This window comes from Cucumis sativus, chromosome 3, assembly GCF_000004075.3.
Source record: "Cucumis sativus cultivar 9930 chromosome 3, Cucumber_9930_V3, whole genome shotgun sequence".
Taxonomy (NCBI): domain Eukaryota; kingdom Viridiplantae; phylum Streptophyta; class Magnoliopsida; order Cucurbitales; family Cucurbitaceae; genus Cucumis; species Cucumis sativus.
The window spans coordinates 11,523,186-11,547,648 of NC_026657.2; the positions used below are offsets into that span (position 1 = coordinate 11,523,186).

The 24,463-nt window shown below is 33.6% G+C and overlaps 6 protein-coding genes and 1 long non-coding RNA gene across 12 annotated transcripts in view; 5 read left to right on the forward strand and 2 right to left on the reverse strand.

Moving 5' to 3' along the window:
* LOC101213129 overlaps positions 1–5,473 on the forward strand; it is a 72,113-nt gene extending 66,640 nt beyond the window's left edge. For 2 of the 3 annotated variants that reach the window (XM_031882175.1, XM_011652790.2), the window contains exons 59-64: positions 313–534; positions 1,691–2,047; positions 2,525–2,683; positions 2,775–3,062; positions 4,009–4,326; positions 4,888–5,473. In XM_031882175.1, the coding sequence (XP_031738035.1) occupies positions 313–534; positions 1,691–2,047; positions 2,525–2,683; positions 2,775–3,062; positions 4,009–4,170 (1,188 nt within the window). In that variant the 3' untranslated portion in view covers positions 4,171–4,326; positions 4,888–5,473. Of the gene's footprint in view, positions 1–312; positions 535–1,690; positions 2,048–2,524; positions 2,684–2,774; positions 3,063–4,008; positions 4,347–4,887 lie in introns of all 3 variants that reach the window. The other variant, XM_031882176.1, reaches the window with a different exon arrangement.
* Positions 5,474–6,715: 1,242 nt separating this feature from the next.
* On the forward strand, positions 6,716–8,911 carry LOC101203751. Of its 2 annotated transcripts, none has more exons than XM_011652791.2 (5): positions 6,716–6,874; positions 7,322–7,401; positions 7,481–7,525; positions 8,286–8,383; positions 8,523–8,911. In XM_011652791.2, exons 2-5 carry the CDS (start codon positions 7,348–7,350, stop codon positions 8,599–8,601), a joined length of 276 nt encoding a protein of 91 aa, XP_011651093.1. In that variant the 5' UTR covers positions 6,716–6,874; positions 7,322–7,347; the 3' UTR covers positions 8,602–8,911. The 2 variants fall into 2 exon arrangements, with proteins under 2 accessions (XP_011651093.1, XP_004147626.1); XM_004147578.3 differs by having other exon boundaries at positions 6,720–6,874; positions 7,325–7,401.
* A 1,852-nt stretch (positions 8,912–10,763) lies between these two features.
* On the forward strand, positions 10,764–14,487 carry LOC101213375 (solute carrier family 25 member 44). The gene is made up of 6 exons (XM_004147616.3): positions 10,764–11,067; positions 12,047–12,428; positions 12,918–13,114; positions 13,202–13,343; positions 13,508–13,667; positions 14,134–14,487. Exons 1-6 carry the CDS (start codon positions 10,997–10,999, stop codon positions 14,166–14,168), a joined length of 987 nt encoding a protein of 328 aa, XP_004147664.2. The 5' UTR covers positions 10,764–10,996; the 3' UTR covers positions 14,169–14,487.
* Positions 14,488–14,610: 123 nt separating this feature from the next.
* Positions 14,611–18,350, reverse strand: LOC116402671. Its single transcript, XR_004215158.1, has 2 exons — positions 18,219–18,350; positions 14,611–15,220 (listed from the first exon to the last, which is right to left on the reverse strand). It is a non-coding gene; the product is annotated as an uncharacterized LOC116402671 (long non-coding RNA).
* Positions 15,218–16,574, forward strand: LOC101203261 (1-Cys peroxiredoxin A). Its single transcript, XM_004147576.3, has 3 exons — positions 15,218–15,570; positions 15,812–15,960; positions 16,035–16,574. The coding sequence occupies exons 1-3, from the start codon at positions 15,453–15,455 to the stop codon at positions 16,425–16,427; spliced, it is 660 nt and encodes a 219-aa protein (XP_004147624.1). The 5' UTR covers positions 15,218–15,452; the 3' UTR covers positions 16,428–16,574.
* On the forward strand, positions 18,288–20,860 carry LOC101203503. Its single transcript, XM_004147577.3, has 2 exons — positions 18,288–19,197; positions 20,584–20,860. The coding sequence occupies exons 1-2, from the start codon at positions 18,387–18,389 to the stop codon at positions 20,700–20,702; spliced, it is 930 nt and encodes a 309-aa protein (XP_004147625.1). The 5' UTR covers positions 18,288–18,386; the 3' UTR covers positions 20,703–20,860.
* LOC101203026 (EEF1A lysine methyltransferase 4) lies at positions 20,268–24,117 on the reverse strand. 3 transcript variants are annotated; one of them, XM_031882320.1, is made up of 10 exons: positions 23,768–24,117; positions 23,492–23,605; positions 23,091–23,159; positions 22,914–22,933; positions 22,787–22,839; positions 22,644–22,674; positions 22,472–22,547; positions 21,810–21,949; positions 21,590–21,656; positions 20,268–20,692 (listed from the first exon to the last, which is right to left on the reverse strand). In XM_031882320.1, the coding sequence occupies exons 1-9, from the start codon at positions 23,940–23,942 to the stop codon at positions 21,609–21,611; spliced, it is 726 nt and encodes a 241-aa protein (XP_031738180.1). In that variant the 5' UTR covers positions 23,943–24,117; the 3' UTR covers positions 20,268–20,692; positions 21,590–21,608. The 3 variants fall into 3 exon arrangements, with proteins under 3 accessions (XP_031738180.1, XP_004147623.1, XP_031738181.1); XM_004147575.3 differs by lacking the exon at positions 20,268–20,692 and having other exon boundaries at positions 21,414–21,656; positions 23,768–24,116; XM_031882321.1 differs by lacking the exons at positions 20,268–20,692; positions 23,091–23,159 and having other exon boundaries at positions 21,414–21,656.
* Between the last annotated feature and the right edge of the window lie 346 nt (positions 24,118–24,463).

The window sequence follows — 24,463 nt, forward strand, 5'->3', positions numbered from 1 at the left end:
TCAAATGACCACTAGGCCAGCCGTAAAGGTTAAGTTTGATTTGATAATGACTTAGTTTGATTTGATAATGACGTCAAACTAGTAGCTTTCTCATTAAAATAATAAAGTTTAGAAATGGATTCTCATTGGCATAATGCAATTTGTGAATAAATGGTTTGATTAGATGTTTTTCTTAACTTCTGCAAAGTGTACCTACTCTCTGAATGCAGACTGCATTTGGCTTTCTAGTGATTTTTGAATAATATCTCTGGTTCAAACTCCTTTTCAGAATTATACATCTGAGAACTTGACTCTTAACCTTTTTTATATCAGATTAGAATAAATCAAAGATTTCGTGAGAATATCTGCATGAGGCAGAGTTTGATGGTCACTAATGCTATATCAAGCATTCGAAAGGATCTCCTTAGCCAGCCTCTTCAGCTTCTCTCAGGTGTCGACATACTGGGTAATGCAAGTAGTGCACTTGGGCATATGAGTAAAGGTGTGGCTGCCTTATCAATGGACAAGAAGTTCATACAAAGCCGTCAGAGACAGGTGTGTACAAATTTTGTTCCAGTTTTTTTTAACCTAGTGCTGCTGATTTGAAACACTGCTAACTGTACATATATAGAGAGGGAGGAGCACTCACATATTAAGGGGTTGTTTAAGGGGCTGAATTGAGTTTTAAAATTTGGACACTAGGGTTAATATGTCCGAGGAGTTTAGAAGTTTGTGTTTGGGGTGTAGAGTCATTTAATATGGAGTTTGGAAGTCTACTTTTCGTATCTGGTAAAGTTTTTTACTAAAAAAAGTAAAAATAAAAGGACAAAAGACTAATGAGCTTAACCTAATGGATTACGGTAATTTTAATCCTTTTATCAATACTTCAAAAATATCCATTTTCAAAATTATCCATTTTCAAAATCGGGTTGTGTGTCAAATAGAAGTTTTGCTAAAGCTAAATGCCACACCCCAGCCCAAATTACCCTGTTGTTCCTAGGTTTAGATGTGACAACAATAACTCCTACCAAGTATGAAATCTAGGGTCAAAAGACTCAAAAATGCATGGCTTGGCAGCTTGCCAGTATCCTACTACTACTTCATAAATCTTGGGTTTGATATTGTATGAGGCTGGTGGCAAATGTCATGTGGTCAACTTGTTAGAAAATCAAGAGGAAGAAGTGCTATATATATAGGAAGCAGGATGAACTGGCAAGCTCAATGAGTGGTTTATTTTATATATTTTTATTATTACTTTACTAGTATAATGAAGGTGCACGAAAAATTATTATGACGTATAACTGTAAAGCAATTATTGTGATTTTTATGTGATTCTATGATTTTTTAATGCATCATATGTATTTATTGTGGCTTCACGTGCATTATAACTTTTATTGAATAAGTATGTTTAGGTTTCAATACGAGTCTATACTATAAGTTAAAGTTTCAAGTCAGTTGAAGTTTATTGTCATCACATCTCATTCTAAGTTCAATACAGTAGTTTGGGGTGGGGAATGAGTTGAATTTTTTTCTCCAGTAGACAAAGGGAAAAAAGAGTTGATTCTTACATTAAATCACAAATTAGTCTGTTTCTCATAACAAAAATATGAACAATGTAGTCATTCGATAATTTTAATCATTACACGTGTCTCGTTTTCAGCATTTCTTCCTGAAAATGTGGAGGATGTTAACAAATTTATTTGTTTTGCAGGAGAATAAGGGTGTAGAAGATTTGGGTGATGTTATCCGAGAAGGAGGTGGGGCTCTGGCCAAGGGCCTATTCAGAGGAGTCACCGGTATATTAACAAAGCCTCTTGAAGGTGCAAAAACTTCTGGCGTTGAGGGATTTGTTCAGGGTGTTGGGAAAGGCATAATAGGTGCAGCTGCCCAGCCAGTGAGTGGAGTTTTAGATCTTCTATCAAAAACTACAGAAGGTGCGAATGCTGTGAGAATGAAGATAGCATCTGCTATTACTTCAGATGAGCAACTTCTACGTAGGAGGCTGCCTCGTGTAATTGGTGGTGATAATTTGCTTCGACCATATGACAACTATAAAGCACAAGGACAGGTACGGTTTAGCTGGTCTGTGCAGTTTGTTGATTGTACGTGCCAAGACTAATGAACCTCGGCAAGTTATTGAATTGCTATTCGTATACTAATAGAACTACTAATGGAAACTTCGTTGTCAAGGAACATCGTAGTAGACTCATTAAATTCATTGTAGCCACATCTCTTTTAAACTTCAATTTCAACTGAGCGTGGTTACCAAGTCATCCCAAACATAAGTGCAGCATATAAAAGTATATTATCAATTGGAAAGATGTTATCAACCTGAACAGCAACAGTATCGAGGAAATTTCTTAAGAATGAGAGATCTTTATAATTTGCAAACTTTACTGTTATTCTCGTTGGTTTCTATCATTGTGGAATTTCCTTGTAAACTTCTTTCTTCTATGTATGTGGTGGGGGTGAATCTTTTTTTTCCTTGGTGGCTTTCCTGTTTCCCGCTTGGAATACTAATCAAGAAAAAAATTTCTTGGTGAAGGTTATATTGCAGCTGGCAGAATCAGGATCCTTTTTTGGACAGGTTGATTTATTTAAAGTGCGTGGAAAGTTTGCGTTGTCAGATGCTTATGAAGATCATTTTTTACTTCCCAAAGGGAAAATACTTGTTGTCACTCACAGAAGAGTCATGTTGATGCAAGTAAGCTAGCTAATATTTAATTACTTTTTGTTGTCTTCTTTCTTCAGTACGTGATATTTGCCTTCAATGCATAACTTTTTTCGTTTTGCAGCAACCTTCCACCATCATTGCTCAGCGGAAGTTCAGCCCTGCTAAAGACCCATGTTCAGTATTATGGGATGTTCTGTGGGGTGACCTTGTGACAATGGAATTTTCGCATGGAAAGAAAGACCATCCAAAATCTCCTCCTTCTCGTCTCATCCTTTACCTCCAAGCTCGACCAACAGAGTTGAAGGAGCATGTTTATGTTGTAAAATGTAGTCGAGGCACTGACCAAGCTCTTCGAGTTTACTCCTCAATTGAGCGTGCAATGAACACCTATGGACAAAACCAATCAAAGGTTTGCTTTTTCTTGGAACCCTATTCAATAATCCCAATACTATTCATAAAATTCCACTGGTGTGAAACCACTATTCATAGTTATCATCCTTCCTTATGGGCTGGGTCAGTTTCTTTTAGTCTAAGATTTTTTTTTTCTTCTTTTTTTAAAAAGGAAGCAAAATTTTTAGTCTAATTCTCAAAGATACGATAACCTTCAACGAGAAACAAAGTAAAACAAGAGGTAGACCAAACTAATGAGATACAACGAAAAGCAAACTCCAAGAACTTAACAAAGCTACTCGGTTGCATTGAGCTTTTGCCTCATCATGAATATTAATAAAGCTACTCGTTTCCGTTTAAAAAAACAATGAAAACCAAACACCATATAAGCAAATTCTTAAAACCTAACAAACCAACCCCAAAAAGTAACCCAGTGCTATAATCACAATAACTCTCCAATGCCAACAAAAACCCAGTGAGCAATAGAAGAAAATAATCTTTGACCAAATTGTGACGGTCATTCCACAACTGAATGGTAGCAAAATATTTTGAATAAACAAGGAAACCGAGACTTCAAAAATTAGGTAAAATCAATTACTTTTCAATTGCCGCTTCTCCATGCTTGTTGCTTGCGAACTGTTGGAAAAATGTAACTTCTTTAAACCCTAAACCCTAAACAAACCACTTAATTTAGGGTTCAATTACTGAATTTAAACAAGATAAATTTGACTAACAGATGACTAAAACATGGAAAGAAAAATAGGTAAATAAATAGCTTTTTCTAGTGTTCTACAGTGTATACGTTCATTGAACTGAATAATCTAAAAACTGGGAAAATTTAAATAATTGCACTCTTGACTAACTTAGATTTTTCTGGGAATAACATTCACGAATGGAACTCTATGAATTTCTGCATCACTGATTGCGATTGCATTGTAAACCATAATCTTTACTAAATGATTCAGGAGATGATGCTAATGAGAGTAAGGAAACCATATTCACCAATTGCTGATGGTGCTATTGGTGACTACATTCCAAAAGAAGGGACTGTTGACTGGTCTCCCCAGCAGGTTCCTGCATCTGTTCCTTTCACTATCACTTCCGCTTTTGGCAGCAGCAGTTATTGATTCAATGCTTGCGATGTTGAAACGATTTTTGCAAAGCTCTTCATCGTGAGAAGATGACATTTGGGAATTTATACCCCCTTACTTTGTTGCGGAAAGGTGAAGTACATAGCTAAGATCTCTGCTGCAAAACTCCATAATCTGACTGAGACCTGAACAGTAAGCCAGTCCTCACTTATGTATGTATTATTAGGAACATGATCCTTTGCACTTTGCACATTCTCATACTTAAACCATATTGATATCTACATGGCTACACGCTTAAACTTCTTTTCTTAGCTGCGAGAAAGTTCAAGAAATGATTTTAAATTTGAGAAATGATTCTACAACACATTCTTATCTTGTAGATTAAGAATGAAAAATGTTTGAAATGAATGTAATTAAAATTTTGTGTTTTGTTGGTAGCCAGAAAGGAAAAGAAAAAGGAAATTTATTAATATGGGTTTATAATCTTGATTTGTTATAGAAAATTAAATTAAGACAAAGCTCAAATCAGTAGTTTAACCTCCAAATGGTAAGAAATCTTATGATATTTGATCATTTTGGTTTGGAAAACATTTCAAGTAAAAATGTGATGTCATTTGATAAACCCACAGAATTCATTTGGAATCATCAAAACTACTGAGAAAAATCTTTGGTGATCAGTTTTCTTCCTATGAATTACCTGTTACATGAGTTGATTCATTGATTAAAATAGTTGTCTTTTTTGGGTATATCCAGGTACTCAACCTCCAGGATTCGGTTTGATGAACTTATTCTTTTATAATGAAGAAATTTTGAACTCTGCAGCAATTAGCTTCAGGTTTCCAGATATTGTATAGCCTTTTAACAACTCTTGTATTGTTAGTTGCATATAAACACTATAATATACATGTATATGTATAACAGATGAGACTGATTAGTTCACACCAAAAGAACATTTTTTCATCTGAATAAAGTGATTTAAATGATGTTTGGCATCATCAATTCAAACCAATGCCATCCTTCTGTCCATTTGATGCAAGAAGTTGCTACATCACTTTGGTTGTCAGGTAACTTGAGGCAAAATCAAAATTCAAGACTAACTAAACAAACATTATTTGGGTTACTAATCGAGGTTCAATTGGAGAATGCCCAAGTGTTTTTCTATTTCCTTTTTGTGTTATGTTCAAAGAACAGGAAGGTGATTGATTATACAATCAACTATGTCAATGAGAATGTGCAGACAGTATGCGTACATGTGTGTATACACCATAGGTATAGTAGGTTTTTTAAGTATTTACTTCATGCGAATCAATTTATGGGAAGGATATATATTTTTAGTTCCTGAGGAAACTTGCGTTTGCATTTCTTTGTCCTAATTTTCAAACTTCTACGTTCTAGTTCTAATTCTAAGATTTAGACTAGGATCAAATTACAACTTAGTTTCTATATTTTAAGGTTTGTGTTTATTTGGACTTTTTTTTTTTGAGAGTAAAGTCATCTAGTAACAAAGTTGAAAGCTTAGGTTTCATTACACATAATATTCAAATTTATATCTAATATATTAATTAGCTTTAAAAACGAATTGAAAATTATTATAGTCACGAAATTAAAAGTTAAAAAAGAAAAGGATTATTCAAATCGATGTAAGTATCAAAGTTATTATCGCTTAGAAATTATCGTTCTCTCTCTTCAATGATAATATGCAAGAGACAAATAAAATAAAAGTGTGAGAAATGGGAAAATGAAGAAGATTGAAAGTTGGTAATGTGGGTTGATGATATAAGCAAAAAGAAAAGAAAAAAAACAAAGTTATTAGGTTGGACGTTGTTTTTTAAAATTAAGCTTATTTTATTTCTATGTCTTATAAATTATTTCTTTTAAATATAATAGTTGAAACTTTAGTCAAATTTTTAAAACAACTGGAAGTTACTTTTCAGACTCTTCACACGAGATTGTTTTAAATTGGCTAGTCTTTATAGCCTTTCCATTTCGAATCAGTCCTTTGCTCCAATCAGTTTTTACTCAATCAAGGACTGTTATTTTTGTTTTGTATTCGGCTTGCTCCTTTGATTATGTTTCTGTTTTGGATAGTTTATTCTTTCATCTTGTTTTGCCTTATATTGTGGCCTTTGTTTGGATTTGGTATTGCTTTTAGAAATCGGGCATATGGGTTTTTTTTGCTTTTTAGACGTGATGAGGTCGTAAGAGGGTGTCAACCTAGTTGAGATGCTGTGCGCCTATTGATCCTCCGCTCTATGTATATCTCTTACGTACATTGAGTTTTTGACAACCACTCAAAAAATCTTTTAAACAATGATCAAATGTAATTTAAATAACAGTGTTTACTTGAACTTGAGAATTTATAAAAACGTCATTTCTCTAATCAATCCAAACCGGTCTTTAATCTTTCAAAAAAAAAATAGTCCTTTTTATTCTTTTGTTTCTGTTTTTTATGCACTATCTCTCCTTCAACTCTTTGGTTTTTTTTTCATTTCGGCCAAAACGTTTGGTCGGTTCAGATTCCAATCCCGGTCGGTTCAAGTTCACAATCTGAACCGAAATGAACCAAGCCAATTACACCCAAACCCCAAATGAACGTGTTCCTTCTTAACCTCAGTCTTCTCTATCGACCAACTCTTCAAATTCGGGAGCTTCGTTGATTCTTGTTCGATTTTCTTCATCCTCTCCCTCTTTTTCCATACTCAAGCTCGTAAGAGGCCACCAAGAGGAGCCGCGGGAGAAGGTAATAGATCTTCTATCTTGAATCCTTTTCATATTTAGTCAAATTTTTGCTTTATTTGTTCAATTTCATAAAAAGTTAAGAGTGTCATTTGTATTATGATCAATGTTTAGCACTCATAATGATTTACGACATTAACTAGCCTCTATTCTGCTTCTTCGTGGACGAACTTCCCACGAGAAGGAGAACGATGAACCTGTGGGAACAGAAGGCAGAGATTAATGAGAATAATTAGAATAGACCCGTTATGGCTGTATCAAATGGAATGATTGTATGTGAGAGTTTTTTGTTTAAAATTGGAGATGATTTCTCAGTTGATCTAGCTTGAATTTAGTAGTAACTTTCAATTATGTTTCAGCCATAAAAACTGTTTTCTTCCGCTTGATCCTTGTCTTTTTAATTCTTCGGTAGTTTTTCGTTGTGGCGAACTAATCATTTTAAAGAATACAGTAGGTGTGTTAGTGAAAAGGGTGGAAATGCCATCTCTACAGACTGCTCTACCTCCTGAGCTTGCTAATAATGTCATTAGGGTTGGTCCCCCTCCTATCCTTTTTTGTAATACAATTTTCTCCCCAAATTTTCTTAACTTTACATGTTTTATTATTGCAGCTCTACCGCGAGTGCCTTCGAAGGGCCAAGTTTCTTGGTCATCGGGTATGGACGTGCCCTTTGTTTTTTATTTTATCTAATCCAATGGCCCCATTCTAGTAATCTTGCATTTGAATAATTTAAAAAGGTTACTGATCCAATGAGAAGTGAAAAGTTAAAGTTTAATGCTCCGGGTTAATTGCAATTATCCAATCAATGAGTTCATTCGTTTATTTCTTTATTTGCCATTTGGGTATTGTACTGCATCAAGCCTATAGTTGAATTCATGCAGGACATAACCTTACTGTACAGCTATGATCTTATTATTCATATAAATCAGCCAAAATATTACTATAGGAATTGAACAATCGACCGTAACATAGAATTTTGTATGAAAAACTGAACTGCCTTTTGCTATCTGCCTCCCATGATCATGTTTTATATCCAATGGAAAAGTACTTCCAGTGGCTAGGTTGTTGCGATTGATGTAGAAAAGGATTCTTCAAATCGATGTAAGGTCATTAATGCTAATAATTTTCTGTATAAAGTTCACAATATTAGGTGCAAAATGGAAATTCCTATTCATTTCACCCGCACTTCAAAGTTAGAAATGATTTGAAGATTAATTGACGCACTTCATCTTGTTGACTGTGATATTAGGCTTCCTCTTCTTTTTTGCTGAATTAGGTTATAGTTCTCATCTGTTTTGACTTAAAATTTTGTGCTCACATTTCAAATTAGTTGTACCCAGTTACAGGAAGGTGTAGAGGATTCGACATTGGTTCTTTGACACTTGTTAAACTTGAATCCTATCAACTTCTTGCAGCAACATAACACCGAGCTTATTGTCGATATGGTGAGGCAACAATTCAAAAAGAACATGCATGAGACTGACCCAGAGAAGATTCAGAAGATGAAAGATGAGTATGTCTTATGATTGCTTTTTTTCCCTTGTTTCGTTCTCCGATCAAACCCTAAGTGAAGAGATCACAATTATATTTTCTGATTAGAACTTGTGTGGGTATACCACTCACATTTCTGTGTATTTATTGTTTGTCTGCAGTGCTGCTAGGGGACTTATAAACCATATGCTATACGAACATGAGAGAATGTCAGGTAAAAAATTCAGCCAAAGTTCTTGATGTTATATCGAAAATGACGTTGAGTTAAAGTTCACCATTGTAGCTTCAGACATTGTAGCAATAAGATGACTAATGATGAAAGTACTCCTCGGAGGTTGTTTTTGCATTTCCTTGTTTATTTCTACGATTTGTTCAAAGAGATTGTCCATTCTACAGTAGTTGATTTCTACGATTTTTTCGTAGAAATCGTTCATTCTACGGTAGTTGGTGAATGTTTTTTGATCTACAATCTACATTTTGTTTGCCTAAAGTGGATGTTTAAGGAAGATATGACATATTGCTCAACTCTGATGTCGGGTTCTCTTTTTTAGTGTCTGGGTTGGTTTCATGCACTTTAACTATATTCTCCTGGAATTTTTTACTTTTACTCACATAGTTGTTAAGGTAACTTAGAATATTATATCTTATATAGATGGTTACTAGGGTTTAAAGTCGTTTTTAAGTTCTTTATGATTGGTATTTATAGATGTTTGGATTTATCCGTTGTGGTGGTTCTTATTATGGCAATTGTTAATGGAAATCCAATGAGAAATTGAGGAGAATAATTGTCGCCTTTTGTTTTGTATTATGTGTCCTTATTTTTTGGGATAAAATAAACACATTGGTAAGTATCCAACAACACATTTAAGAATGGTTAAATTATTTGAGGTTGATGGTGCAGATCAGTGCATGATTCATCAATACTTATTTTAGTATCGATTTATCACTTTGGCCAATGGCTTTGGTATATTTTATGTCGTCGGTTTTGATTTTTTTCAAACCCAACAGCAATGGAACCTCTCCTTTTATCTTTGAAATTGAAATCTTAGAGCATTTAATAAATTTTTTTAAAATTTAGAACAGGCGAAGGTAAAATAATAATAATAAAATAAGATAAGTATACTTTAGAGCATCAATACTTCAAAATGGTGATGACTTTTTTAATTAATTTACCATTTGAATTCACAGTGATCATTGTATTTGGTGGGCTAAATTTTAACGAATCAAATTATGCTACTTTTAAAAAGTTAAAGTCGAAAAAAAAAATCCAGTTAATTTTTTTTAGGGATAGTTGCAAATTTAGCCATTATATGTAAAATAATTAAGTATGTAGCACTTTAAAAAAATTACAAATATAGCAAAATTTATCAAATTCTATCGATGATGGAATTCTATCACTGATAGATCATGTTGTAAATATTGATCTATCATTGATAGATTATACTGATACAAGTCTATCAGCGATAGTTTTGCTATATTTGTAATTTCTTTTAAATGTTGTTATATCCTTAATTATTATTCCTAAAGTGGTCATCAATTATAATTACCCATTTTTCTAAATATAAACGGTTTGAGCAATAAATTTTATCACATTATCATAATAATTATATATTTTTTATTTTGATTGGATTTGGATAATTAAGATTACTCAATTCAATTTAAACTCGTCAAACATATGGGTTCAAGCTTAAGTCCAATAAGACAAATGATCAAACTCAAGTTCGAGTTCAACAAGCATATGGATTCAAGCCCAAGCTCATCAAGCAAATGGATCAAAGTCCACCTAAAGCCCATTAAATTTTTGTTCAAGGAAGAATTGAAGCTCTGAATTTCTACAAGCTCTCAAGACATGTTCATCAATCTTTCAGACTTGAAGATTAAACTTGATCGAAGTTCAAATCGACTTGCAACTACAACAGAAGATCGAGGATTAAGAAGTTCTAAGTTTTTAACTTGTATTCGAAAGAAAACATCAAATGAGTAAATACTAGAGATTGTATTCATAATATTCATTAATATACAAAGTTCAAATTTCAATTTTACTAATTACATTTATTCGAAATCTCTATTGAACAATAACAAACTGGAAAAATATTTATAACCCAGCTAACAAAATGAAAAAGTGTAAAAAATCTAATTATCTTTTTAATATTCTAGGTTTGTCAATTCATTTTTCAAATATATTAAACGTTAATTAATTAATCAGTATCTTAGTTTTTTATTCTGTATTTGCATAGACGTGAAGTTTTTCGAAATTATAAATATTTGAATGGTTTGTTATATTTTTAAAATATTTTTTCTTTTTAGTTTAGAGATTAAAATATTTAAAAAAATTAGGATAGAAAATAGAATTTTAATGTGTAAATTAATGTTTATATTTGCTACAAATAAAATACTAATAATGAAATGCCACGAATTCACACGAGAGATCGGTGAGAAAATCGTAGAAACTTCCATTTCAACAAAAATGACTCCTGAAAACTGAAAAGGTCTAACCGGCCCGTACCATATTATTCTCTAAGCTTTCCTTTTGCCTTTTCTCAGCTCTTCAACGAGCAAGCTGAAGAAGAAGAAGCTTAAGCTCTTATTGTCACAACCTATAGCTTTGTGATCACGGAACCGAACCACCAGATCAATGGCTCTCGACGCCGAAGCTGCACCGGCGGCGGAGTTGGCGCTTTCTGATACCGACATCAACTGGAACAGGTTCTCCACCAACTTTCTCTCTACCATCGCGTTTGTTCCATTTTTCATCAATGTTCTACTAATTTGCTAGCGAAAATCTTGATCCTCACTTCTTTTTGGCTTAGAACGGTTATTAGTATCGGTTTCTGTTTTAGAATATCGCTTAAGGAATGAACGGAAGTGTGCTAGATAGATGTTAACTTCTTGTTGTTTGTTTTGTGTGTCTTAATATCCGTTTTAGGAATTGATTTAAAAGACTGAGAGATGCGTTCTTGATATTAACTTCCGATTGTTGTGGAATTTTGTTTGCTTTGTCTTACACCTTGGAAGATTTTTGGTAAGAGAATGTATTAGGTTCTGATAGTTAGTCTTGGCGTAAGTCTTTTAAAGCATTAGGAATTTGGAGCTTAAACACAGTTAATGTTCTTTAAATGCCGAACTAGGCTTCGGTATGTGAGTTGATCGTCACTCAACATAACGTATAGTTTAAAACTAGGTGATTTGTGGAGTTCATCTCCACTTTGCTTCTAAGTTTTAACGTCTTTGGCTTCAATAATTTGCACCAGGACGCCTTCACTCTTTTCTTTTGACTTTCACTCTTGCTAATGCTACTCTAGTTTTCTTTCAAAATGAAATCATCTTTGGCAATTAAGTGTTACAAAATCAACCATCAAAGAAAATCGATGGAATAAACAGTAGAGAACAACGTCTTAGCTACGTTCAGATAATAGGAGAGATCATTTTTTTTTTATTTGAGAGAAATATCGTATAATGCATGAGTTCGGTAAGTAGGTTTATATATATTGCGCCCTGTAATTTCTAGAGCCAAAATCGTCAATAAAATAAATACAAAACTTCAGCACTTGGTGATTCGGAGCTAGATAACAGATTAAGGTATTATAACCTGAAGAGTTGTAGATTTTCTTTTTACAAATATTTTGGAATGTATTTCCATGCTTCTTGTAATGTTATGTTACTGATGAGTGATGACTTCAATTAGGTTGGACAAGACAAAGTTTCATATAATTGGGGCAATACTCTTTACGGTTCAGTCAGCCTTGTTACATCCAACAGCGGTTGTAAAAACTAGAATGCAAGTTGATGGATCTGGTCTTTCTCACATGCGTGGAGTCTCAGTTTTCTGGAATATATTGAAGTCCGATGGAATCTCTGGCTTGTACAGAGGATTTGGTACTTCAGCAATTGGATCATTACCTGGTCGAGTATTGGCTTTAACATCACTAGAAGTATCAAAAGACATAATGTTGAAATATACTGAAAATCTGGAAATGCCTGAAGCAACGCGTATTGGTCTTGCTAATGGAGTTGCAGGCATGATCTCAAATTTAGTTTCATGCATATACTATGTGCCATTGGACGTGGTAGGTGAACCTTTCCTTTTGAGTGTTGCCTATTTGAGATTTTTTTCCTTTTTTTTGGGTGAAGTAGTTTAGTTCTTGATGAGGGAACACTTAAAGACTTGATTGAAATAAATGGCTCATGGTTGCAAGTTCCCATGCTTAAGCAAACCTGTCAGCAATAATTGGCATGTACAGTGTACTTCATCCCTTGAGGTTGGGGGTTCAAGTCTCCATACCCTCCATTTTTTTGTACTAAAATAATTTCAAATTTAGTTTTTAGGATGAAGTTTTTTTTGTTTGTTCACTTGATTTGAAGAGAAAAAAATATTTATGGATAAAAACTTATTTTTCTCTGAATTGAATGAAGGATATATCGGTGAACTTGATCCTCTCTCCTACTTCACAGTTTACTTTTGCAAGTACATACATTAAATAAGAAGCTTCAATTTTGATCTGTATGTATGACTACTACTTGTGATACAATTATACAATGTCAATTGTTGTCCTCAGGTTTGCCAGAGGCTGATGGTTCAAGGGCTTCCTGGAACCACCTACTGCAATAGCCCACTTGATGTTGTCAGAAAAGTGATGAAGGCCGAAGGATTTCGTGGTTTATATAGGGGTTTTGGATTAACGGCTGTAACTCAGTCTCCAGCATCTGCCCTCTGGTGGGGTGTTTATGGTGCTGCTCAACATATTATCTGGAGGTGCAATAATTTTCTACCATTGTCAAATTTGCGGATTAATTTTAATGGCTAAAATCTTGGACTATGGAGTAATCTAATAATTATTAGGAGCTTAGGATATCGAGATAGCATGGAGAAGAAACCTTCTCACATGGAGATGGTTACAGTTCAGGCCACAGCAGGAATGGTGGCAGGTGCTTGTTCCTCTGTTATTACAACTCCCATTGACACAGTAAAAACCAGACTTCAGGTAACGTGGTAGTTAATATTAATCCGCTACAGTAGGAGAGGAAATTGGGTTTCTGAAATTGGATGTGCATCTACATGTGTGTGTGTACATCATTGGTATGAAATGATGAAAAGACTTCGTCTTTCGTTTCTTTAATGTTTTTTATCCGGATCTCTCCAATGCAGGTCATCGATAACTATGGAATTGGAAGACCATCCGTGCTCAAGACATCAAGAGCACTTCTCAAGGAAGATGGATGGCTGGGATTTTACAGAGGCTTTGGACCTCGGTTTTTGAATATGTCACTGTATGGAACCACGATGATAGTCACGTATGAACTGATCAGTAAGTCCGGATTTCTCGTTTCTCTCATTTGAAAGATTATGAAATTGACGTAGGAAATTAAGGTTTAAGAAACATAAAAAACACCACTGACTTTGAAAAGTTCCATTTTAACAAATTGAAAAACTATAAAGAAACATATGCATATGTAAAGTATAACTATACTATTGTCTTCTTCTTTTCATTCATGATCTATTTTCCGTTCTTCGGAACTTAAATATTTACAAACTTTTTTCCTTTTTAAGGGTTGTATTTCAAACTTAAAAGAGTCAAAATGAAACTTTTTAAAGTTTAGGTGGGTATTTTTTTTAAATTTAATCCATTATTAATCATGCTTCTCATGCAAATTTATAATATATTTTTATCTATAATCGTCACCGTTTATCAGTTATTCTAAAACATCTCACCCTTAGATTTATAATTTATCCTGGTGCATTTCTGTTTAACCCTCTAATATGCCTTTCATCAGAGCGACTTTCCCTAAAGGACATTGTGACATCTTGAACGGAAGGACATGCAGCACCTTTAGAATGAGTAGAACAGTAAGCCAGCAGCTTTTTTTGTTTTGTTATTTTTTCCCCCCTCTTTTTTAGAGGTTGGGGTTTGTCGCAGCAGATGAAACATAGAAGCATCTCATTGACACGGGATGGAACTAAACTAGCAGTTGTAGAAACGTAGATCATTCCATCCTTCCTCTATGTAAACTGAAGCAGAGGTGTCCCTTTTCACAATTTCAAAATCGCCTATATCGATTACATTTTGGTTAGAATTGTATTCATGTACTAATGAAACGAATGAATAATATTTCATTGATTCGTAGGAATGTTGCATGCTTGAATCATTGTTTTTCCCTTTTTCCCTCCGCTTGGGGGGTTAGTAAACATCTTAATCTAGCAGCACATGAAACATAGAAGCGTCATTGAGACAGGGCAGAACTTGAGTAGCATTAGTTTAAACGTACATAGATCATTCATTCTTCTTTCTCTAAACTGAATCTTAGAGGTGTCGTTCTTCACAAAATTAAAATCACTGGTATCATGTGTCTGTTCCATTTTGGCTACAATTGTATACATGAACAAATAGGAAAATGAATCATATTTGATTGATTTGTATGACTTCTTGCGCTCTTGAACCCTCCTACCAAAAAAGGGGTTAATTTGGTGACTAATTAGACTTCAGCAATGCAAAACTCAAGCTTCTCCCACCTATAGCCACCTAATAAATGCAGGGTTGGAATTCCTTCGGAGTTGCTGCTGATGATTATAGGTATGAATACTTTATCTTTATTTTGTTGGTTAACATATTACCTCTGATCTCACTATACTAATGTTACCAAGCTTTGGAGTGGATGTAAGGGCCTACAGTGCTGTAATGATCAGATTAATGATTGATCAGAAGTGTTCGGGAATGAAATGAATGATATCATGGGAAGGAACTGGATTTTTCTATTTCTATATTCTCCTACGTCGATCGGATCAACCAAGCGAGGCTAAAAATCGTCCACATGTCATTTTGCGCTTAAGTGGAATTACTTGACACACTTGTTCTTGGGATGGCTGGAAAAAAGTATAAAATAAGGAAAACTGAGACAAATAGGTATCATGTCTTCAACAAAATGCATGCAACATCCATCAATTGACACGACAACTGCCACGTTCGCTACATGCAGAAAGTCAAGAAAATGCCAGAAAACTGCATATATACATGAAAAAAACAAAGAAAAACACACATCAAAACACCAGACTTTGAATTTGTAATATTCTATAATTCTCTTCCTGTAGGTAGAAGATGCCTGGCCTTACAATAGGCGATACAATACCTAATATTCAAGCTGATAGCACCCATGGAAGGATCAGTTTATATGATTACTTCGGCGATAGCTGGGGCATTATCTTCTCTCACCCGGGTACACTTTCAAGATCACTCAGTCCTTTTGAGTTTTCCTTTTTTTCAAACTAAGCCTATTTCCTTTCATGCCATAGAGTTGAATTGTATTATTTAGTGAACGGGTTTCCGAAATTTGGCTTTTAAGGACAATGATTAGGTAAAAAAGAAATGAAAACAGCTAAAAGCAGCACCTAAGTTTTTTCAATCAAGAAATGTAAGTGGTAGGGATGATGGCTACTCAAATTTTGGTTTGCATGCAGGGGATTTTACTCCCGTTTGTACTACGGAGCTAGGGATGATGGCTGCGAAAGCAGAGGAGTTCAGTAAACGTGGTGTGAAGCTAGTAGGATTATCTTGTGATGATGTTCAATCACATAACGAGTGGATCAAAGATATCGAAGCCTTCAATGTGAGTTTTTCGGTTACTCAATGAATGCTTTTGGTTTTGAATAGTTAATTCAGTTGAATAACATACCTTTGCAGAAAGGGAAAAAAGTCACATATCCAATACTGGCGGATCCGAAGAGAGAGATCTTCAAGGAACTGAATATGGTCGACCCCGACGAGAAAGACCCATCAGGTGGTGCAGTGCCATCGCGGGCATTGCACATCATCGGTCCAGACAAGAAGGTGAAGCTAAGCTTCTTGTACCCAGCAAGTACTGGGAGGAACATAGAGGAAGTGTTGAGGGTTTTGGATTCTTTACAGAGGGCTACAAAACACAAGGTGGCGACTCCAGTGAACTGGAAGCCGGGCGACAAGTGTGTGATCACACCGAGTGTGAGTGATGAGCAGGCCAAGCAAATGTTCCCTAATGGCTACGAAACTTTGGAGCTTCCATCAAAGAAGAATTACTTGCGTTTCACTAATGTGTGAAAGCCACCACCACGGTATGAGGTTTTGTGTGGTGTTGAATGAAATGATAATAGTGGTAAACTATATTTTGTTGTCTCCTTGTTTATAAATGATGAAGCAATAGCTATATTATATGTATATGGTTTGCAACTACTTAGTTATGTACTATCCACTACTACCAAATGCTTATTATATTTTTACTTATGTTTGATGCATAGTAGTAATAATAATAATATTAATAATAATGTGAGTTTTTAACTTGAAGTTTTTAATTGAAATCAACGTGATTAATATCTCCTTAATTTTCTTCCCTATGTCCTAGAAACTCCTGGTGCCAATGTGAAGTTGAAATCTTTTCAGAACCAAACTCAGTTTCTCGGTGTGAAATCTGTGGGAAAACCTACAAATTTCTTACAGTTTGAATTTTTGGGGCTTTGCTTTTGGACTTTCTTGACAATATATTATCATTGCAGATTTTTGGGGTTTAGCTGTAAACACATTTTGACATCCCCACAACGGAATTTTATCATTACTATTTAAAATAAAAGCTGTGAAATTTTGGAAAGCTTTGTCCTTCACAATTAACTTTTAAAGTGTTTTTTAGGGCGGGGGTTGAATTCAATTTTTTGTCTTAGTTGGGAGAAATTTTGAATTATTTTAGTCACTATTTGCTAAAACTAGATACGTGCTTTTGAAGTGCAACACCAAAATAAAAAAAATTTAATTAGGGGAGTGGGGTGAGGAATAGTGCATTCCACCCCTCTTTTAACATTTTGCTGTTTATGATCATCTTCTTTCTTTTATTCTAGTCTCTATAATAGTGCAACGGGAACCAATTTTGTTTGCCACGGAGGGAGAGGTATGAAAGACAGCAAGTTTTTAATAGGAACAAATAAAAAGTTGCTTTTACATATTAAAAAGAAAAAGTACATTTTAATTTTTGTTATTCATAAGGATCCATATTTTAATCATTTAAAAAAAATAAAAGGAAATATGATTTAGGGTGAGGGAATTAGTCAAAGTAGGATCCCACTGTGTGAGTGTGACATCTTCTTTTTGAACCTTTTTGACGATTTTCTTATGATGTCTCCCCCTCATCCACACCGTCACAAATTAATACTATGCTAAACTATTGTTTCTATCTATTTCTTAAATGTATTATAAGTATTGATAAACCAAATTAAACCGTTTGTGTCTATGATGGATTTGGGGCATAAGTCCCTCTTTCAACTCTATCCTTTTATTACACATAATCTGAATTACCACTAGCTACGCATCCTCCAGATTTAGGTGTAAGGTCACGTTTTGTATACATAAGTTCACTTAATCTAACATTTAGCCTCCTCCAGACTTAGGCGTATAGTTATTTTTTAGATTGATTATTATAAAGTTACTGTTTGTTCAATTATCTCTCTTGTATTCACTATGATGGTTTTATAATTAGAAAATCATCATCAAATATTCCCTCACAAAATTACTATAATTCCAAGTTTTTTACACACCAACTATGTTTACTATTGTTCGGATTGATTTATGCTTATGTTGGACTAACCAATCTTGATAGAGTTGAGCTTAGTGTTAGATTTCTTGAAGATACTTGAAATTAAAAGGATGAACTTATGTTTTGGTATTGATTTTTTTAAAAAAGTACTTAGGTGAACGGAGATACTAATTTGACGTTATTTTAATTCTTCTTTAGAAATTTTGTTAAAAGATGTTTAAACTTAGGTTTAGAGAGAGTAGTGAATTTTGATGATCATCACAAATTCAAAAGAAAAAAAAAACGAAAAAAAAACGAAAAGAGAAATTTACCTCCAAAAGTTGATGGAGAGAACACCGCAATTTTAGTTCATTATTGTTCCTCGAAGTTCCAAATTCCTTCCTCTGAGCTGTTCTCCTCTTCCTCCTCCGAAATCAAAATAATCCACCATTCCAATTTCCATTCAGTTTCTCATTTTACTAGAAAACATAACTATTTCCATGGCGTCGCCACCGTTTTCTGTCATCTTCGGTCACCAGAATCTCACATTTTCATGGTCATTGCTTCTCTTCCTACTACCACCACTAATACTTTCACCTTCTCTCGTATTCGCCTCACCTTGCCGTAATTCCTGCGGCAACATTCCGATTAAATACCCCTTCGGAATCGACGACGGCTGCGGAGCACCTCAATTTCGTCGCATGTTCAATTGCTCCAACGATCTTTTTTTCCTCACTCCTTCCGGTAGCTATAAAGTACAATCCATCGATTACGACAAACAATCCATGGTGATCTACGATCCAGCAATGTCTACCTGCTCAATCCTCCAACCGCATCACGATTTCATCATGACGGACATTCAATCAATCATAATTCCGCCATCGCCAGACACAGTCTTCGCTCTCCTCAACTGCTCGATCGATTCTCCGATCCTCAACCACTACAAGTACCTCTGCTTCAATTTCTCCGGCCATTCATGCGACGAACTGTACGGAAGTTGCAACGCGTTCAGAGTGTTCCATTTGTTGGCGAACAGTACATCGCCGCCATGCTGTTTTACGGGATACGATACGGTGAAGATGATGAGTATGAACATTTTGGATTGTACGCATTACACGACGGTGTTGAATACGGAGAATCTGAAGGGAGTAGGGGCTTTGGATTGGGAATATGGAATGAAATTGAGCTTTTCGGTTGCGGATTTGGGATGTGATCGTTGTTCGAAATCGGGAGGAAATTGTGGATTTGATACGGAAACGGAAGGATTGTTGTGCCTTTGCTCCGTTTCTTCTAATCATACTAGAGATTGCGGTAAGGCTCTTTTGCATCACATTGTCATTTCTTGAAAATGCTGTTTTGAATTTCATTTTTAATTAAGCCCATAAATTTCTAGTTCTTTAAGTTTGAAATTTTAGGATTTTTTCAAAAAAATAGAAGAAAATTGATTTCTCAAATATTCTATTTTTTACAAAGTATTTAGGGATAACTTGAAATTAGATTTATAATCCTGAAATCAACTAAATCCATTTTAAATATTTTAATAAAAATTATCAAAAATAGTAAATTTAACTAAATATTTATGTAAACAAATTTATATTATATCAATAACAAATGATGGTCAATAATATCATTTTATCGGTAGCATTTTGTAAATATTTTAATTTATTTTGTAAGGTTTAAAAATAACTCGTTAGTCTATATACTTTGATTTCTAAAATAATCTATATCTAACATTTTGGAAAATAAAGTGAAAGTTAATTGTTTGAATAATTTCGATAAAAAAAAACTTTGTAAGGATAATTTTTTTTAATTACATAAATTAAAATTGAACTTTTAAAAAGAAAAATAGATTATATTTTTAAATGGTAACTTTTTAGTATTGTTTAAATATTTAAGACTTCCTTTAGTAACTAACGAACTTTTCTGTTTTTATTTTTAAATTTTTGTTATTAAAAACAAATGTCATGTTGACTGATTTAAAAATAAAAGTTGCTTTTTTATTTTTAGTTTTCCATCCTAATTTGAAAAACAAATTTAATGTTTCAAAAACAAAAAAGTTATTTAGTTATCAAACGCACACATATTTCAAAAACTAAAAAAAGAAAAGAATAGATTATCAAAAGGAGTGTTTTTAAACTTTATAAAAAGAACATCCATTCATTATTATGTGAATTTTGTTTTCATTTAGTTTTCACTTGTTTAATGTTATAATTGCATTGAAATTTAACGTTACGCACATTAAACTTAAGACATTAACTAAATTTGTTTCAAAAATGAAAAATCAATATAATTATTTTACCAAGGGAATAAAAAATTTAAATGACCAAAATAATGAATTCCATATATTATATGATGTAGCGGGAAAGTATTTAAGCTAAATCTAGTCAAATAATGGAAATTCGTTCCTTAGGAAGAGAAACTCTCTAAGAACATAGAGTGTTTATATTGTAATATGATCCAAAAGTTTCTTCCTAAAACCCCAAATTTGCTATTCCATACAATGAAAATAACACAATTAACTATCAATTCTAATTTCATACTAATTAATCTAAATGAACAAATACTGATTGCTTCTAATTCTCCTCATCATTATGCATCTTTGATATAGTTAAAATATGTAAAGTATGCGAGATTTTTTTATTAATATAAATTGAAAGTGGTAGTGACAATAAAAGGATGTATTTTGTGTGCTTTCAGTTGGCGGAAACATACCGAATGGAGGACCAAATCAAGCATCGGTATTATTCATCGGAGAATTCTTATTTCTCTTATTAGCCATTCTTCATCTTAACTTTAAGTCTCTGACCTATTATTGAAATATATTATTAGGAAAAAAGAACTTGATCGGCTGAAGTTTGTACTTATTTGATCTCTAAGTCATTGAGAGTATATCTAATATATCTTTGATTATTCAGTTTTGTATTTAATTGACAGATAAATATCTATTTAAGTGCCTATTTTGCAATTAATGTTAGATGAAATGTAGATTTGATGTTCTTTGGTATATATTTGAATGTTTTTTGAAAATATAGTTGATCAATGAATGCAAATGAAAATCAAACTCATTTAAATAAAGAAATATATCAAGTTTCATAAAATTCAAATCAATGTGTTGATTTGGTTCAAAATTAGAATTCCAGCTCTAAATAATTAAAAAATTTAAACTGTATTCTGTATAAATAATTTCACTTGAAAAATAAGTGTCTAAATTTCATTCATTTCTCTTCCAATTTTTGGTCTGGTTTCTTAGATTTCCTTATTTTAAATTTCAATGAAAAAAGGCAAAGAAAAACTCCTAAAATTTCTCAAATACTTTCAAACCTCACCTAGAAAATCTTAAAATCTTCTATTCCATGAGTCTTATCTTTGTCCTCATCCGGGCATTGTCCTTATTCCAAGAACAAAATTGATCGTTCAAACATGTTACTTTTAAAAGTTTTGTTTTATTTTGATCTCGATATAGATTCAATTCGGAGATAGTCTAGTAAAATAGGCGCTATTTGTGAAAGACGAAAAACTTTTGGTGCTATTTCCAACCATCACCTGGTTAAATTCTATCTCTAAAATGTAATGAAGCCTAGCATCAAAGACAGTTTATGATTTAATGCAGTGAGAAATAGTTGAGCTTTAAGTACTATCACGTTACATAACTTGAAAAAACAACAGAAAACTCCTACATTTTTAGTTAAAGGAAAACACTTGCCTCTTATCACGCTCTTCCTTCACTCAACAGCAACTTCATGTTTTTCGTCTGTCTTCAAAGAAGAATCCTAAAATTGCAAAAAAGAAAGTCAAATTCAAATGTAAGATCACATCTAAAACGAAAAATTAATCGTAGAGATGAAAATTTAAGCATCTTCTAATAGTACAGGAGCTGCGAAAGAGTTCTTTTCCATCTCTACAATAACCGATTGAATGCTAACCTTCGTACAGATGTATACATAGTGGATATCGGGATTCTGCCCGAGCATTGTTTCTAGCGTCCTCACATCGTTGTCAAATGGAACAGGTTTCAAGAGGTCCCATTTTGGAGGGTCAGTCCTTTTCTCTGAAACAAATTTGTCTGCAAGATGTTGATGAGAGATAAAGTTGACATGATATGAAGTAATTACAAATGTTTCTGAAGCAGCTTAAAAACTTGAAGTAAGTGAAGAACAATGACTTTGGAATATATACATATACTAGTTAAATAGGTTGTAAGTGATAAACTTTGTCAAAACCCAGTATTTTAATCTCTAGTCTACAGATATTCGAGTATCTGTTAACGAGGGAAAGGAAACGAGCATACAAGCTCCTTGGATAGTCAAAGCCAAATATTTATTGAAAAATATAGAACAAATCAATCATAGATCATAACAAGTTCAAATGCCTAAGAAGTTTAGGTATTTTATATTTTAAACATAAAACCTCTTACAAAAAGTAAAGACACTGGAAAACTGAGACATTGTAAGGGGCAGAGGCATGAAATTTGCCCAAGCTGGGTGGGCACAAACAAAACATGCCCGTCCTGCCTTTCAGCTGACTCGAAGAGCAGTGTGTACTGATTTAAAAGCACTAAATAGCTTAAATTTAGTCTTGATCAAACCTATGACATGAAGCTTTATCAATGAAAAAGTACGTTTCAGTAGACTTAGTCTATATGTGGGAGCTCCATACGTAACCTGCAGTTTTGAAACAAACATATAGATTATTTCTTTAATATAACACTAACAAATACATTCAAGGAAACAAGGAAGAGTAATAACTACAAAATTTACCAAAATATATACTCCATTTTCCTTGAGGACCCTATAGTTTGTCATCAACTGCTTCAATATGTGGTGAACAGATCAAGAAAGAAAATTTATACGTAAAAATAAAGAACCGATAGAAAATCATATAGTCCATCGTTGCGTTTTACCTCCAAACTTCTTCAAGCATCCTAGTTGCATTTTCACGTGAATTATTTCCACACTAAAATTAAAAGTTGCCCACACATAAGCAATCAATGAAGAAAGGATAAACCTATCAAAAGACTCAATACTCACCAATAGAGAGTCTAGGGTACCTGAAACCATCACATAGAAATAGAAACAATCAAAATGTTGTGGAGAGAAAATTGGAAATCAACAACTCATAACCACACAAATACACACTATAAATCTAGATAAACAGTGCACGTAGAGAATTAGAAATCGTGTACATGACAAATTCGAATACTACACCTTTGTCAAGAACGGCATGGAAAGAACATGTTTCAAATGTACTCATATCACGAACATCCATTTTCACATCTGTTTGATTATAAAGGAACATCAATGAATACTTGAATCTGAACCAAATTTAAAAATTCACATCATCTACAGTCTAATTCGATAAACAATAATATATATAATACAATTCAACTTCAAACAAAAATGAATTCAAATTCTTCATTGCAAGAAAATACAAGGGGAAAGAACTCAATAACGTGGATCACAAAATCAAGTTTGATAGCTTCTTGAATTTATGAAATCAAACTTACGTAAAACCACTTTCCAAACTAAATACACAAACTAGGTCTTGTAATTCCAACTCCGAAGAACAATAAAACGGCAATTAAACAAAAAGAAAGCGAAAAACGTACATTTCAACTGCGGAAGATTACAATACTTTTTCTGCATTGCTTCAATCACAACAGATGATATATCAACATTGACTACATCCTCATAGCCATCATCGACCATGCCTTCGCTAAATGCTGTAACAACAAAAAAGGAAAACCACAAGTAATGCCAATTAAACGCTTCTTGCACACAAAACAGAGTCGAAATCTATTAAGATAACATCGAGTTACCGGATCTGGTAAAGAAGAACGAATCGAAAAGGGCAAAAATGGAGAAGAAGAAGACGAAGAAGAAACCTGAGTTGCCGCAACCGACGGCGAGGGTGCGATGATGGCGAGAGACATAGAGATTGACCAATGGCGCCAAGGAATGATACTTCTGGTACCAATCGAAGGGGCCAGATTCATTGGAATAGCGATTGTCCCAATACGAGGGCTCGCCGTAGGCCTGCGTACAAGTCTCCGTCGCCATGATTGATGATGATTCTGCTTCTGCTGCTGCTTCTTCTTCTTCTTCTTCTCAAACTGATCTGTCGTCTTCTCTTCTTCTTTGAAATTTTGATTGTGTTTTATATGCTCGGAATCTGAAAGGTACTGGATATGGAAATCGACGGTGCTTTACAATGGTGGTTTGATTTTGTTGTGTTGCTTAGCTTCGAACAAAAGGCCAAGAAGGGCGTTTTTGTCATTTACCTAATATAACGACCTTGCTTTATTACACATTATAAATAGGATCTTTCAATTTGGATTAAACAATGATTAATTAATTAGATTAGATTAGATTAACCATAATATTTAATATTTTTTATGATTTTATCATTTACCACAATGCTCTTAATTTTAAATCTATGATAGATAGTACTCAATTTTATGTATTATCTTATTTTTTATATACGATCAAAATAAAACGATTTAATTTTTTATATAGTAAAGGGTAGATTTTTATTATTAGATAAATTTTTAGAAATAGTAAATTTTACAAAATATTTACAG

Bases quoted from the DNA above. Each gene is read 5' to 3' on its own strand.
- LOC101203751 (XM_011652791.2), top strand. From the start codon at position 7,348: ATGCCATCTCTACAGACTGCTCTACCTCCTGAGCTTGCTAATAATGTC. The intron at 7,402-7,480 runs GTTGGTCCCCCT...TTATTATTGCAG, and splicing joins TTGCTAATAATGTCATTAGG to CTCTACCGCGAGTGCCTTCG. The intron at 7,526-8,285 runs GTATGGACGTGC...AACTTCTTGCAG, and splicing joins CCAAGTTTCTTGGTCATCGG to CAACATAACACCGAGCTTAT.
- LOC101213375 (XM_004147616.3), top strand. From the start codon at position 10,997: ATGGCTCTCGACGCCGAAGCTGCACCGGCGGCGGAGTTGGCGCTTTCT. The intron at 11,068-12,046 runs GTTCTCCACCAA...GACTTCAATTAG, and splicing joins ACCGACATCAACTGGAACAG to GTTGGACAAGACAAAGTTTC. The intron at 12,429-12,917 runs GTAGGTGAACCT...TGTTGTCCTCAG, and splicing joins ACTATGTGCCATTGGACGTG to GTTTGCCAGAGGCTGATGGT.
- LOC101203261 (XM_004147576.3), top strand. From the start codon at position 15,453: ATGCCTGGCCTTACAATAGGCGATACAATACCTAATATTCAAGCTGAT. The intron at 15,571-15,811 runs GTACACTTTCAA...GTTTGCATGCAG, and splicing joins CATTATCTTCTCTCACCCGG to GGGATTTTACTCCCGTTTGT. The intron at 15,961-16,034 runs GTGAGTTTTTCG...ATACCTTTGCAG, and splicing joins AAGATATCGAAGCCTTCAAT to AAAGGGAAAAAAGTCACATA.
- LOC101203503 (XM_004147577.3), top strand. From the start codon at position 18,387: ATGGCGTCGCCACCGTTTTCTGTCATCTTCGGTCACCAGAATCTCACA. The intron at 19,198-20,583 runs GTAAGGCTCTTT...GTGTGCTTTCAG, and splicing joins TAATCATACTAGAGATTGCG to TTGGCGGAAACATACCGAAT.
- LOC101203026 (XM_031882320.1), bottom strand. From the start codon at position 23,942: ATGGCGACGGAGACTTGTACGCAGGCCTACGGCGAGCCCTCGTATTGG. The intron at 23,606-23,767 runs GTTTCTTCTTCG...TTGTTGTTACAG, and splicing joins CGTCGGTTGCGGCAACTCAG to CATTTAGCGAAGGCATGGTC. The intron at 23,160-23,491 runs GTACGTTTTTCG...ATAATCAAACAG, and splicing joins TAATCTTCCGCAGTTGAAAT to ATGTGAAAATGGATGTTCGT.